The sequence below is a fragment of the Pleurodeles waltl genome, chromosome 8 (genome assembly GCF_031143425.1).
Source record: "Pleurodeles waltl isolate 20211129_DDA chromosome 8, aPleWal1.hap1.20221129, whole genome shotgun sequence".
NCBI lineage: Eukaryota > Metazoa > Chordata > Amphibia > Caudata > Salamandridae > Pleurodeles > Pleurodeles waltl.
Genome location: NC_090447.1, coordinates 834,233,448 through 834,249,688, shown reverse-complemented (window position 1 = coordinate 834,249,688; position 16,241 = coordinate 834,233,448). Strand labels below are relative to the sequence as shown.

Genomic DNA, 16,241 nt, shown 5'->3' with positions numbered 1-16,241 from the left:
CTGGAAGGAGCTGACTTTCCTTAAGTGTTCCACCACGAGTGTTAAATAAAAAAATCTTCCTCTATTGGATCAGTGTACATTGTGAAATGCTTCTGCTCTAGATATAACCTGTTGGTATGACGTGAAATCCTCAGGTGGTGAAGGTCTAGCTGGGAAAAGATCTGGATCATTTGGTGTAATAGGATCCGGATCGTACTCATCCCATGGGTCCTGTTCGTCTAATGTATCCCCTATATCTTGAGACCCACCAGGTGGTGAACTCGGTGGTGTGAACCCTGAATGAGGGGGAGATGTTGGTGGAAGAGTATGTTGTGGAGAAGTAGGTAAAGTTGAAGTTGTTTGAGTATGTCCAAGCAACCAAATTTAAGGGGAAATAGCATAGTCACTGGGGTCCTGGTTAGCAGGATCCCAGTGAACACAGTTAAAACATACTGACCATAGGCAATGGGGGTAACCATGCTAAAAAGAGGCTACTTTCCTATATAACCTCCCCCCCAACTGAAGGACAATAAGGGTAACCTTTGGAGATATCTGCAGAGTACCTCTGAAACAGAGTGGTTACTCCCAGTATTATCTACTGTATGGCCCCTTAGCTGTGGGGAGGTGGGCCACCCTATCAGTTTGAGATTTTCTCCTGACATGTGCCTAAACTGTGTGTCCTCTAGTTCCCTAGGTGGAGGTTGTGGAATATATGGTATCAGAGCAGGGCAGGATTGCTGTCCTTGTGGGTCTATGGTAAGGCAGGGTTGCTGTCCTAAGGGGTTTAGAGCAGGGCAGGGGTGCTGCTCTTAAGGCTCTAGGTGTGGACAGGTTTGCTGCCCTAACAGCTGTAGAGCAGGGCAATGTTGCTATCCTAAAGGCTCTAAAGGGGGACAGAGTTGCTGTCCTATATGTCTTGGGTGGGTCGACCAGCCCTCCAGAGCTTTTACATAACAGTCCACAAAATCTACCCAATCTTGGGAGGACTCTTTCCCGGTCTCCCTGAACTTTATCCTGTATTGTTCAGTGATTAGACAATCCCCATCGAGAAGTGCTGTTCTGAGAACTGAGTAATTGTCTGCATCCTCTTCTCTGACAGTTAGGAGTCTGTCCCTACCCTAGTAAGAGAAGGAGAGCCACAAAATAGCAGCCTACTGTCTTTGGGGGACCCTCTATACCTTACAGGACCTCTCCGAAGCAGTGAACCTCTTGTAGATGTGATCCCCCACCTTGTAAGGTGGGACCACCTTGTTCAAGTTCCTAAAGTCAAAAGAGTCCTCCCTGAACCTAAAACTGCTGCCACCATGGGGTGCTAACCCCTTACCCTGCCTCTCGCTCTCCACTGTCAAAGCCTCCATATCTAGGGCTAGCTCTTGCTGTGGCAGCCTCAGCCTGTCCTCCTCCAGTGTCAGTTGCCTGAGTTTCCTATCTAGGGAGTCCTTACCTGAAGTTGAGCAGTGTGTCTTCTAAGATACTGAGGAGACATGAGAGTGGGCAAAGGAGGATCTGTCCCTATTCTTGGTCACCATCTCAACCAACCCTCTCCGCACAAAGGGGGGACTATTTTTAAGGCTTCCCCTCCCACTACCAATTGTGCTCCCAGCAGGACTGGGGGTGTTCCTAGGTGCTACCTAATCCCCCCTGGGACCCTCTTGACCATCCTCAGTGTCTAGATCTATTCTCTCTAACACTGGGGGGGTTTGAGTCTGTGTCTTCCTCCTACTTCTCCTGGCTGCCAGCATTGTCTTGGTCATCCTGGAGAAGCAGGACCTGAAGCAGACTCTTATTAGGGTTCCTACCTGCCTTCAGTTTTCTATCTGCACACAACTCCCTCAATTCCTGGAAAGTGAGACCCATATATGGTCAGTCCAGGGCCTGAGATGTGTTCTCTACTGAAGACATGATGTGTGGTTAGAGGGGTGTAGGTGTTTCTAACTATTCTAACTTAGTCTGCCTACAGAAGTTTAGAGCAAGGGCTATGCCAAACCCCTAGCTTACCCAAACTTCGGAGACTAGATCCCTGATACTAAGTACAGTGTGTACCCCTAGTCAGTAAGTGGTCTTTCCTGTGGAAAGTACCAATTGACAGAGTGGTAAGGCAATCACCTTTTACCAGCTCCATGTTTCCCCTTATTAGTGATGTGTAGGCAGTGTGTAGAAGCCAGGCTCTCTAGAGGTAGCTGTGGGTGAGCAGCCAAGGCTAATCTAGGAGACATCCAAAGCTCATGTAATACCACTGTAGTCACACAGCATTTACACACATGAAAGAACCACACAGTGTTAGAAAAATAAAGACACTTTATTTTAGTGACACAAGTACTAAAATACTAGATAGGGAACTCTCCAATAGGCGGCAAGTAAACACACTATTGTATGTACAGTGGTAGTCAGAAATAGGCATAAAAAGCAATATAAAACAGTGAAATGCAATACTTAAAAATGGAGGCTTGCGGGGGACCAAACCATATACTAAGAAAGTGGAATGCAAAAGTCAGGTCCCCACCAAAGGAAGTGGAATCAGTAGAGGGGAGCTGAGGCACTAGGAAACCCCAAAGATAAGTACCAGATTGCTGCTGCCCCCTCCAGCGACCAGGAAGAAAGAAGTAAGTTACAGGATTTTCCCCAAACTACCAAAAGGACTGAAAATAAGGATAATCCAGACAAGACTGCAAGAAACCAGAGGTGGATTCCTGAAGAGGAAGACCTGAAAGAGAAGAGGACCAAGTCAAGATCTCGTGGAAGTGTCTGGTTGTGGCAGGAGCCACTACTCACCCATCTGTGGTTGCAGGAGTTAGTCAACGGTGGAACGAAGACAGTCAGACATGCAACCCTGGAGTCGGTGAAGAGTTCCTGAAGGATGCAAACGATGTCCTACGTCGGAAGGAAGATTGCAGTCTGTCTGTGGCGCGGAAAAGCCAGCAACAAGCCTGCAGTGCACAGAGTCTAAATAAGAGGAGGCAGCCCCAACAGAAGACCCACAGGGAAGGAGCCCAGGAGTCGCAGAGAGGCCCCCCACAGTACACCTGAGGAGAGGTCCCACATCCCAGGAGAAGCACACAGAGCCTGAAAATCCCTTAGAGGAGATGTCAACAAGTAGCGGCAAGAGACACGGCGCATGGAGGTACTGTCCTGCGTAAGAAGGCAAGCTTACCTTCACCAAAGTTGGACAGCACGTAGAGAGGACCAATGGGACCACTCCAGACCACCACCTGTGATGCAGGATCCACGCAGCTCAGGATGAGAGGAGATCCATTCAGCCGGTCGTTGTTGTTGCACTTGGTGTCTGCAGATGCACGATAGTGACTCCTTAATTCCAAGGGAGATAACTTCTTGCTTCTTGGTGCAGACTGAAGACTTGCTGCCCTCAGAGGATGCACAGCTGTGGAAATGCTGCAGTTGCTGAACGTAGCCGAAGAAACAATGTTGCAGGGTAGTCTCGACACTGTAGCTGCAGATTGTAGGTTCCTGTGAAGTCCACTTGTGGTTCCAGTGGCTAGAAGTTGCCTACACGTTGCAGAGGAGTCCTGCTGGAATCTTGCAAGTCGACTCTGAGGACCCACCCAAGAGGAAGACCCTAAATAGCCCCAAAAGGGTGGTTGGTTAGCTAGCCAGGTGACCACCTATCAGGAGGGGGCTGTGACGTCACCTGCCTGACCTGGCCACTCAGATGCTCCCAGAAGACTCTGCCCACCTTGGATTCAAGATGGTAGAATCAAGGGAAGCTCAGGAAGAGCTCTGGGCACCTCCCCTTAGGTGGTGATGGACAGGGGTGTTGTCACTCCACTTTCCATTGTCCAGTTTCGTGCCAGGGCAGGGAATGGAAGTCTCTGAATCAGTGCACACTGGCTTATGCAAGAAGGGCACCAAATGCGCCCTTCAAAGCATACCAGTGGCTTGGGGAGGCTACCCCTCCCAAGGCATGTAACACCTATTTCCAAAGAAAGAGGGTGATACCCTCCATCTCTCAAAGGAAATCCTTTGTTCTGCCTTCCTGGGCGTGAGCTGATCAAGCAGCAGGAGGGAGGAAACCTGTCTGAGGGGTGTCAGCATCGTGGGCTGCCCGGAAAACCCCGGAAAGCTGGTAGGAGCAATGCTGGGGGGCCTCTAAGGAGCCACCAGAGTGCATGGAATCATACAACCAATACTGGCAACAGTATTGGGGTATGATTCCTACATGTTCGATACCAAACAGGCCTAGGTTCACAGTTACCATTATGTAACTGGCCATAGGTAGTGACCTATGTCCAGTACACGCGTGAAATGGCGTCCCCACACTCACGAAGTCCAGGAAAATGGAGCTAGAGTTTGTGGGGGTACCACTGTTTATGCAGGGGTTCCCTCACACACAGGTATCTGCACCCTGCCCTCTGGGCTACGAGGGCCTACAATAGGGGTGACTTACAGCGACCTGGTACTGTAGTGAAAAGAGTGCCTGCACCTTTTCACGCAGGCTGCAATGGCAGGCCTGCAGATACACTTGGCATGGGCTCCCCATGCGTCGCATAATATATGCTGCAGCCCATGAGGGGTACATGGGGGTACCCTGGTACCCCAATGCCCTGGGTAACATATACAGGGGACTTATATGGGGGAACCAGTAAGCCAAATGTGAGGTGTGTGGCGCAAGCAACCAAATACATTTAAAGGGAGAGAGCATAGTCACTGGGGTCCTGGTTAGCAGGATCCCAGTGAACACAGTCAAAACATACTGACAACATGCAAAAAGTGGGGGATAACCATGCTAAAAACAGGCTACTTCCCTAAACAAGTCAAAATCACCTTTTCTATGGAAACATGTCCCTAACTATATCTACCTACTGGCAATCGCCAGTAGGTTATTCACTCTGAAATCCAAAGGTTTTAAGAATGTTATAGTTAGGCTGACGTTTTATCCATACAAAATCATATAAAGTCATCAGTAATACTATACTTATGTTAAGAAACTACAACTCGTGGCCTAAAGTTACTAACAGCAAGAGATGTCGTTTCTTCAGATAAGTATAACTATAACTGCTAAATTTATGGTTTTGTGTGGGTAAAACGTCAACATAACTATTCTGTCCCTGTAACCTTGTTTTTTTTTAGCGAATTTATATGTTTTTTTTTAATGGCGCAGCGGGGGTCCTTTCCTGTCAGGATGCAGCCAGCCAATCAGAGTCTTGCTTTTTCCCGGGATCCGCAGATCCCATGCGAGTGGATCTGCGTCCATAGATATCTGTATTTCTTTTTCCTTTCATTATTCCACAACTACGAAATGGATTTACACCAAAAAGCACACTTTCTGGACCATGTTCTTGCTTTCTGCCAAATTTGGTCTAATTCTGGCCAGTGGTTCGGGCAGTAGTCGTGTCTAAAATCCCTATGGGAAATTGCATGGGGAAAACTCATTTTTGGCCCCACTCCTTTCTGGATCCGTGCTTGACGAATCATCCCAAAACTTTCCAGAGAGCAGCTGAAGTAAGTTGTACAATACTTTTTAAACTTTCGTCAAACAGTACCAAAACAAAACAAAACATTGGCAAAACAAAAAACGCTTCCTCTGTGGAAATTAGGTCTTAAATATAACTTCCTATCACAAGTAGGGTGGGGTGGGCGTCTCCTATTGTCACAAATTCATCAAGGAGAAGCACCCTTCAAGTTCCTACCGTGCGCAAAGGCACAGCCGACTGGTAGACCTTGATGAATGTGTGACAATAGGAGATGCCAACCCCCAAGAGACCATGAGGCAAAGGGTCACCCTTGTTTAGGTTACCTATCTTGACTTACTATGGGAAGGTAAGCACCTTCCTGTATGTTCACTAACAGTAGTAGTTAAGGGATCTTCTAAGCCCTGGCGAATGCCCAGGACCTCGTGTAGGCTATGTGGGGACATAGGGGTTGTGATACCCCTTGACGACCTGAGTTAATACTCTCAGTTTTAATATTTGTACTAAGTGTACCACTAAGTTAAGGAACTCTTGTGGTTTATCCTACGGCACTTTTAATTAGTATAAGGAACTGGATCCTAGAAAAATATCCAAATAACTGTTCTTTAAGGACTCCCTTAAGTAGTCCCCCTTGAGGTTGAGTCCGCCCTGGTAAGGTTAACTTTCCAGGGTGGGATTAGTTGGGCGATAATGAAGCATGTCCTATTATGTGAATGTGCCGACTTGTTCCAATTCTTGGAATTGCCCAGATGCTGAGTAGGGAGATGGCATGGGAAGACAGTGGTATTTTTAAAATAGGTACTAAGAAGAAGGAAATGGTACAGTCTGACGTGATTGCCAGAATAACATCACAGACTTCAGAGGAAGGAGAAAGCTGTCAACTGTTGCCGCTCAATCTCTACGTATGCAGGTCCAAGAGAAGAACCCTCCCTACTGCTGCTACAGAAGATCCTCCCAAGAGGCAGTCTGTCTGGAAGACCAATGGTCATGCTCAACATCTTGGGATACCAGACTCTCTCTGCCCAATCCAGAACTACGAGAATAACTTGGGCCCGGTTGTTCCGGATCTTCTTAAGAACTTTGTGCAGAAATGGTATTTGCAGAACGGCGCACAGAAGGCGAAGATTCACTTGAGATGAAAAAGCGTCTCCGAGCGCAAGTCACCTTGGAAAGTCCAGCGTGCAGAACTGCTGTCACTGCACGTTCTCACCAGTAGCAAACAGATCTAACAAAGGGTCTCCTTCTTTCTTAGTTTAAGTGAAAAAAGTCTTGATTTTATTAAAGACACAGGGGGGATTATCACCCCACTACATTTGCATCTTTAAGCCTCCCTTTTTTCCTATAGTGTCTATAGTGCCTGTCACAACCATAAACCAGAAGCTGTAAGACTGATTTCCAGAATGGAGATATCCTTGAAAGACACTCGCAGTCAGTTTTTCTACAATCAGGACGTTTTTAGAGCTACTTGCGTCTCTTCTGCTCAGTTCCATCATCGTCTTCTTCTTATGGACATCACTATACCACTAGGGACCTGTTTATTCTACTAATGGCTTCAGCAATTTTTGTGGTTACAGTTGCTATATTTCAAAGTTTTTCATCTGCTCTTGCAAATAGAGAGGATGTGTTATTCCCAGTCAAGAGGTCTATACAGTTGCTGATACGATTCGTTGCTGCCTTTGTGACTGCATACTATAGTTATTTCTCTAAGCAGGGTGGACACTGCTATTGTCTGCTATTTTAATAAATGCAAGAAAAGAGGACATAATACTTGCCTCCCTGCAGTTCATTAAATCAAGACTTTCTTTCACTAACACTAAGAAAATGTCAATTTTGTGACCCATACTGACCTTTGCCGGGTGGACCCCTTAAAAAGCAAAAGAAGAAGATGGGGAGCTCGCTGTCCAGCAAACACAGCTAGAAATGCAACAAACCTACCAATTTGCTTGTTAATAAGAAGCTGAAATATACACATGAAAATTATTTAGACCACTCCAACAAACAAATGACCATCAAATAAAGTAGGCAAAACACTGGGTGGAGTTGCGTGTGTTCCTTTCTCACAGAAAGCACTGCTTGCTTATACTTCAACAAAAAAAGGGTGCAGGCTAAAGTCTAGTCAGTAAAGTGTGCCTACCCTACAGATTCCTGAACAACAATACACAACAGTGAGGTCTACAGCGTTTTTATTGTGTTAAGCAACTGTGTTGAGATGTTCTCATCTTACCTGCTATTTCAAAAGCATTTTTCTGATGTTCACTGTCTTCCAGCCTGGTGATTGTCATCCCCGTTAAAGGAAGTTTTCCCTAGTCAAATAAGAGAAATAAACCATAAACCAAAACCAAGCATACAGAAAGCTAAAAAATGTGCTGCCTTTTAAGGTCTTTCACTGTAAATTAACTTTGGAGCATATACTACAGGTAGACAGCCACAGATGGTGTGACCTGCACTAGCAAAGATGTCTCGGATTGCTTAGCGGAGAATGTGACCTATATACATAATTCTCTTTGATGTACACTCCTATAGAATCCAAAACAATTCATTAATAAAAACAGAATAGACAAATCAAAATAAATATAGGCATTATTGCCTTTTCTTTCAGACAATATCACATATTACCCCATAGTGTACTCCTTGTATACTAACTTACAAAAACCTACCCTATAACAAAGTTAGTGTATTGGGCAGAAATATTACAACTTAAAATATTTGGATTTAGCATACAAATGCTGAGTGTGTGCAGTCAAAACTAAGTTGGGCTTAGAATATTGTCCAAGATAGTTATTAGATAGGAAAATATACAAAAACGGACTTCACTTTGTGTATACAAGTTATGTATCCTTTTTAAATTATGAAAACAAATTAAAAAAATTCCTACTATATTGCCAAGTTTTACTAATCAATTTACTTGTACAAAATTGTACCCAGTCATCTCTGCTTTTACAAGTGTAAAGGAAACACTAGTGTTTCTCAAAGAAAATTGTTCTGAGATCTTATTAGTTGTTTAAGATTGGATTATCCCCTGTAGAAACACATGCCTTGCATAGACTGTAAAGAAGGACCTCTCCAAGCGGTGGCTAGCAAGCATCTGATGCAGGTGTTTGAAACAATGCTCGCAGGACTGCTTAGTGAACTATAGCCTTGATGTGCTAGAAAGTCTACACAATAATGCCTCGTGAGGGTACATGGTGCTGACTAAAAAGTACGCTCTGCAGATCTCCTCTGAAGGTACATTACCTAGAAAAGCTAAGGTGGCATCAGTTTTGCATGTGGAGTGGGCTCTGGGGGCACAAGGAGGGTGCTTGGCTTTATTATAGCGTGCCTGGGTGCATCTGATTATCCATCTTGCCATACAGCCTTTAGAAATGAAGCAATTCCTGTCTGGTTTGGCAAAGGCTACAAAGCATTGGCTAGACTTCCTAAATGGTTTATTTCTATAACTATAGTACACAAGCACCCTATTAACACCTAGGGTGTGAATGGCTGTTTCTGCAACAGACTCTGGTCGCAGGAAGAAAAGAGGCAGCTAGTTCATGTGAAATGGTGAGACAACATTCATCAGAAATTTTGGGTTGGTGTGAACAACTACCCTATAGTTGTGAACATCAATGGATGGTTCCTGCATTATACAAGCTTGAAACTCACTAATGCATCTGAGGGAGGTTGATGAGGCTAAAAAGACCACCCTCCAAGACGTGAACTGTAAGTCATATGAGGGAAGGGGCTGAAAGGGAAGGCCCAAGAGTCGTTTTAGGAGCACAGTCAGGTTCTACACTGGGTCAAGGGACGTTTCCAGAGGAATTAACATCTTAAGACCCTCCACAAAAGCGTTAATGACTGGGACAGTGAACACAGATGAGTGCTGTCGTTTTATAAGTATGCTGCTACTGCAGTCAAGTGTAAGCATGAGGAAGTGTAGGCAAGGCTTGCCTTGTATAGGTGTAGGAGGTAACCGAATCTCTTCCACAGAAATCTTAAAGGAGTCCTAGAATTTGGAGATATAGTAGATATAGTAGTAAATGAGTGTTCCACTTGGCTGCATAGCAGGCACAAGTAGTGGACTTTTGAGCCTCTTAGAGAATAAGAATGCATTCCTCTAGAAGCCTGAAATAGCTGAACTCTGGGAACTAAAGTGCCAGATCACGAGGCGCAGCTATATGGGACGTGTGTGTCTGAGCTGGCACCGATGCAGAGTTAAAAGGTCTAGTCTCAGCGGGAGCTTCTCATGGGGATTCAATGACATCTCTATGTTAATTTCATTTCAGAACTGCCTTGCCCAGGCTGGTGTAAGATGACATTAATGAGGGTCATAGGCAGCTGCCTCAACTTCCTCACTATGTACTGGAAGACATAGACCAGAGGAAATGCATAAGCAAGTATTTCTGATCAGCTCTTCCATAGTGCATTGCCTACAGGTGTAGGCTACCTGGAGGTGAAATACTTGCATTTTACGGTTTTGGGAGTGGTCAATGGTTGGGATTCCCCTCCACTGCACAAAACAGTTTAAAACTTGTGGGTGGAGTTTCCATTAGTGGACTGGTTGATGCATCCTGCTAAGCAGGACCACAAAGTCATTCTCCACTCTTGACAATTTGCTTTTCCCAACAGGTGAAGTTTGTTGTGTGTTACCCAGTGCCAGATCTCCTTAGAGAGTGCAGAGAGCTGGGGTGGTGGGTTCTCTCAACTTCTGGATGTAATACATGGCTGTCATGATATCAGTATCTTTAAGGACTGTTTTGCGCTGAATGAAATAGACAAATGTTACGAGGGCCATTCGAGGCAGTGTGTGTGGTTCCCCTGGTACTGAGGGGTTCAGGTGCCCCGAATAGTCATTTTATGGAAGAGCGCACCCCACCCTGCCCCACAATAGATGCATCATTGGGCATGGTCACAAGAAAAAGGAGGGTTCGAAAGGGCTTGCCAAGCAACAGGCTGTTACAGTTTCATCATAGGACAGAGTGCTGAGCCCTGTTCATATCCAGCACTAGATCTTTCTGATGCCCATTCACTGGAGCCGATTGCCTCAATAGACACTCATGGAGTGGTTGCATGCATAATCTGATCTGAGGGACAATCGCTACTCATGAGACCATCATCACCAACAATTTCATCAGTGTGTGCAATGATGTTGTGCCTGAAAAAGGGGTAGCACCTATAGGAATGGCATCAACCTCCGTTTGCTGGGGTATGCTTTTCGTGTTACTGCATTTAAAACAGAGCCCATAAGGGGATTATACCTGTGTGGGAAGAAGGTGTGAGTTTTTGACGTTGACAGGGAAGCCTAATCTTGGAAGAAGCGATACGGCTGTTTGAGTGCTTGCTAGGTATTGTAGTTTGCTTCTTGATCAGCCAGTCCTCCAAGTACAGAAAGACATGTAGGGCATTTCTGTGCCGATGTACTGCAACTGCTACTACACACTTTGCGGGTACCCTTGAAGTAGTAGTGACTCCAAATGGTAACACCTTGAACTGGGAGCATCAGCCACTTACTACAAATTGAGGTACGTGTGATGTGCTGGGTGGTTTCAGATGTAAAAGGATGCATCTTCAGATCAAGCACTGGCATAAAGTTGCCACGACAGAGAACATGAACCTGCTTAGTGGCTGGAGGTTTAGGACTGGATACCAACCTTTTTGGACATGAGTAACTAGAGAGAGTACACCCTCCGCCTGCATTGCTCTGCAGATCGGTTCAATCAGCCCTTTGCAAGGGCCACTTCCTCTAGGAGATGTTGGTGGTCTGAGCCTGTTGTTGTTCTGAGCTGATTACATAGTGGCAAGGTGTAATGTTGAGTGGCATGGGGTGGAATTCTAAGCAGTACCCTTCTTGCACAACGGGGCACTTCCACTGATCTAATGATGTATTTTCACTAAGGGAAAAAGCACCTCAGTTTCTCCATGTGTGTGATCAGGGTGGGAAGAAAGATGACAAGTAACTTCTTTCCGGCACAGGAACCTCTACCAAAGCCACTAGTGCAAAAGCCATTACCTCTGTACACCCCTCCCCCGCCAAAGGCACAAAAGGACTTTGCAATGTCCATGTCCTTTTTAAGCTTTTGAGCACCTGGTCCTCCTTGGAGCCTAATAGATGTTCGCCATCAAAAAGGATATTTAGGAGGTGTTAATGCACCTCGAGTCGGAACCCTGATAGCCTAAGACAGACATGCCTGCAACTAAATCCTTTCTCGTTTACCGTAGGCCTCTGGGATGTGCTTGACCCAGTAATCAATTACTTCCCAGAGGTAAGGGTTGTACCGGGTGAGTAGCCCCCCCCCCCCCAAATTTGGCACTGTGCCAATGGGTGGCGGCTATGAGCTTTTCTGCTGTGTCTATGTCCTTGGAGTAATAATCGAGTGGTGGAGCATCTGTTACTGCCTGCTACTTCACCTCAACCTCACAAACCTCAGGCTTCTGGAATCTACTGTTTGAGCTGCTGGAATGCTGAAGGGCCCAGTCACTTCCTCCTTGGTGCACAGCAAGTCTTTCTCTCTGGTATCAGAAGAACTTTTTGCAGAGGAGAGCTCCTACGAAAAGTGTCACAAAGGCTTCTCATGGTCTGGCAAGTCACAAATTGCAAACTCTGTGCTGGTTGCTCTAGGGGTATTTGGTTTTACACCTAGGGCAGAATTGCAACGATTTAAGTTCCATAACCTTGCCTAGGAGTATTCTACAAATGGGAATGTTATTGTGTTTTGGAGCCAGGTGAGACTGTGTGTCAAAGGCTAAAGGTCAGTGACCATCAGGTTGGAAGTCCCTGAGTCACAGGGAGAATCACTCAGCAGTGAAGGAATGGTGTTTTCGCTGTGGGACTCAAAGGGCGAGTAGCTGGTACTGAGACAACTGGTGCGGAACACGTTTGTCCCAGTACAGTTTCAAAATGTTTGAGTCCAATGGTGTATTTTTTTTGGCGGGGGGGGGGGGGGCGCAGGGATGGCTATTTTTTTTTACTTCAGGAAAGGGGTATAAGTCCCTAAATCCTATAATGGCTGCCAGCAACTTTTTCCCCATGGTGCTGGCTGCAAATAAGAGCGCTTGCTCCCACTGGAGTCTGTCGCCTGTAGGACTAAAAAGGACCAAGTGAAATAAGTCTCCCTGGGCCAATCGGAACGCTCTATTTTTAAATTGGTGCTCCCACGAGTGTCTCTTGATCCAACCATCCAGATTTCTATTTTGTTTTTTTTACACTTAATTTCTCAAAAAATACCAAACCGATTCACACCAAACACACACACACACACACACACCTGTTAGGCTCAGATTTTACACACACAAAACCACAGAAATTCAGCAGTTACACTTATCTTAAGAAACTATAACTTGTGCCCTAAGGCAACTGTAACTTGGCCCCACAAGGTACAGTTTTCTCATCAATAACTTTATTGCAAATGTTCAAGTATTATCAATGATGTCACAGAAGATGTTGTGACTGATATAATATATGGGGTCATTAACGGTGCATGGTGGGGGAAGAATTTACCGTTGCCTTAGGGAACAAGTTATAGTTTCTTGCGATAGCTACAACTATAACTGCTGAACTTCTCTGGATCTATGTGTGTAAAATATGAACCTAACTATAACGTCCCTGTAACCTATGATTTGTTTCCAGTTAATTTCTACGTTTTTTTATGCGATTTTCTCAATATTACTCCCATGTCACTTTTTTTTTTTTTAAACAAAGTAATATTTAATTACTATACGTTACTCTAACTGTGGCCACAGATGGCATTTGGCTGTGTGCTGCAAGGGGTTGGCCGCAGGGCCTGGCTTGGGCGTAGCTGGGTGTATGAGTGTCTATGTGGATCAGGGAGTGGGTGTGTGAGTGGGTGGTTGTGTGGGTATGTAAGTGACTGGTTGAGTGGTTGTCATTGACAGTATGGGTGTTCAGGTGGCTTTGTGAGTCGGTGTGTGAGTGACTATACGGTCTGTGAGTGGGTGTGCAAGTGGTTTTCTGGGTCTCTCAGTGGATGTGTGAGTCACTGTATGGGTGGGCGAGTGAGTGGGTCTGTGAGTGGGTGCATGTTTTTTCTTTTAATTGGGGTATGGATCTGCTGGGGATTCACATGGTAGGGTGCACTGAGCGCTGCAAAGGATCCGTGGATCCTCGAGTGCCCTCAAAAAACATTTTTGAGCAATATCTTGCCCATGAGGGATCCTTCACAGAACCCCTCCATCAGTCCCATGGGGTCAGGCTACCTCTACCCTGACCCCTCCTCTCAGTTTTTATTTTTCCCCCAGGACAGAGTCCCGATAGACGAAATGGCATCCTCAACTTTGCCCTCAGGTGGCAGTCAGCCACTCATGGCACTGCTGTTGGCGCGTGGGGATCCACAGTGGATCAGCGTCTCTAGATAGACATAAATCTTTTTTCTTTAATAACTCTAAAACCACTGAATAGATTTACACCAAATTACAAAATGCACTCTTATTTATAGTTAGGACCAGGTCTTCATAGAAAAAGCTTTTTTTGACTTGGTTATATCTTTGGCACCGTTTGATGAATCTTCACGAAATTTTCCCCCAAAAAGTGCCCCGGTGATTCTTGTTGCGCACGGAACGTTTTGGGGTGATCGGTCAAGCGGGAGCAGAAAAAAAAAAAAAAAGGGGTAAAAAAAAGTTGTCTTTCCCATGTTAATTCTCATAGGACCTCTAGACACGACAACAGCCCGAACCACTGGAAGGAATTACACCAAATTTGGCAGAGAGCTGGCTTTCGGACGCAGATTGTGCTTTCGCTTATTTGGTGCAAATCCGTTCAGTAGATTTTGAGATATTCAAGGGAGAACAAATTTGTGAATCCCTGGCTGCGACAACTTTGTAAAAAAGCAGACGAGCTTCTGCAGGGAAATGCACAGCTCTGATTAACTGCCAACACTTCAAACTAGGAAGTGTTGGCAGCCATCTTGGGACTCAGCTTCAGCCGAGTCCCACAAAAAAAAGTACCAAAAGATAAACAAGGGGGCAGGGTGAAGTCACCCTGACCCCTACGCTCTGGTACTGGGGTCCCAGAGGTATCCCTCAGAGCTAAAAACCATTTAAAAAAAAAACATTTTTAGCCGTGATTCGTGGAGGATTCTACTGAAAAAAAAACCTAAAAAAAGAACTGAAGGGTATGCTCCCAAGCTCCCTTATTCTGAAGCCCCTGGGTAGGCCAAGTCCCCCAAACCCTGGGGACCACTGGAAGGGGGCCACGTAGCCCCCCTCGAGGAGCCAATGATGGCCCTTGGGACCGCCACCCCTGGGACATAGCTGTTTGCTTGTGCTTGGTGGCAGCTGGCAGCCGCCAGACAGCAAAAGCAAACAAAGTCCTCTTTCTTACAGCAGGAGCTGTCAAATAGCTTCTGCTTTCGGAAAGTGGAGTTTTCATCTGTCATCCGAGCAGGGAAGACAGGTGAAAACATTGCTCCCACAAGTAGGGAGCTGCTATTAAAAGCAGCTCCCTGCTTCTGGGAGCAATACCAGCTCTGCCAGGACGCAAGGAGCCAGCTAGGACTGCGGGGACCTTGAGGCTCCCCTGCAGTCCTGTCACTCACACTCACTAACATCCCATGAGGGAGAGGGAGAGAGCGAGAGATTGTCACTGCATGGTCTCTCCATGCAATGACTTCAAAGAGTTAGACTAGCAAGATGTGTGGTTTGAATGTTATAGTTACGTTTCGATGCAAAGTAGAAGAGAGTCTCTTCTCACCTACTGGTAAAGCTCTTGGAATGTCATTCAGTAGGATGATGGTTCAAATCCTAGTACCTCAAGGCACTGGGTCAGTTTATTTACTAACGTTTTTAATGTTAGCTCTTCCTAGTAATGAAGCATTCATGTCTCTTCCCTCTCGAAGTGTGTGGGCTGATTGTCATGCTTATGTTGGGACAAAGCACAATAATGAGTCACCTATGTCCTATTGATTAAGGTCTCAGACCCTCACACTGCCAGTTGAGGGTTCTACTCCAGGTGTATCTGGGATCATTCCCCTCCTTTAATTTCTTTTGAACTTCAAACGTTTAATGCTCATACTGAAAGGTTATCTCACTCTTTTTATTGACAAATACATTTTTCTTTTCATTGTGTCCAGAAATATCTCATTCTATCATCCATCAAAGCCTAAAAAACTCCACCTCTCTCTCTCCTTCAATCTTTCTCTCACTCACACACCCATTTACGCACCCACTCACTGACCCACTAAGACACTGTGATGCTATTAATTGTGTATGAACGATGACTTTGTGTTTCACCACTGCGCATATTAGTTGCTCAATGTTCACCAGTAGCACATTACACGTTGTGTTGTTTAGCTTCCTATTGGCTTTAACATGCAGTTAGCCATTACATTCTGTATTCAGTTTAGCTGCCTATTGGCTTTGACATGGGATTAGACATTACATTCTGTATTCAGTTTAGCTGCCTATTGGCTTTGACATGACATTAGACATTACAATTGGTATTTAGGTTAGCTGCCTATTGGCTTTAACGTGGAGTTAGACATTGCAGTTGAGTCATTGCAGATGAGCTGTGTTTTTCTTTCATTACTGCGACTACTTTGGAACGTGTGCTTCCAATCTACTAATTTCGTCTCTGAGGAACCTCGTGGTGAAGCAATAATAACAATAAATGTCTTCTTTAAACTAAGAAGTGCATTCCAGAGAGGTTCTGTAAGCTCGGTCATGAGATAAGAGAAGTAAAGCAGAACATTTTGTCATTAGTCGTCAGTCTGGGAGTCAAATTGGAGATTGGAAGTGCATGATTTAAAAGTGTAATTTTTTTTTGTTGTTTAGAGAATTAAAGAAGCATGGCAGACCATGTTTGAAAATGCATGTGAAGTTAAACTGCCTTATGGTGCTGTGAGAAAC

At 45.3% G+C, this 16,241-nt stretch overlaps 1 protein-coding gene across 4 annotated transcripts in view; it reads right to left on the bottom strand.

The window, feature by feature from the left end:
- ARHGEF7 (Rho guanine nucleotide exchange factor 7) overlaps positions 1 to 16,241 on the bottom strand; it is an 832,785-nt gene that overhangs the window by 263,499 nt on the left and 553,045 nt on the right. For all 4 annotated transcript variants that reach the window (XM_069205130.1, XM_069205127.1, XM_069205128.1 and 1 more), the window contains one exon: positions 7,630 to 7,708. In XM_069205130.1, coding sequence (XP_069061231.1) covers positions 7,630 to 7,708 — 79 coding nt within the window. The remainder of the gene's footprint in view (positions 1 to 7,629; positions 7,709 to 16,241) is intronic.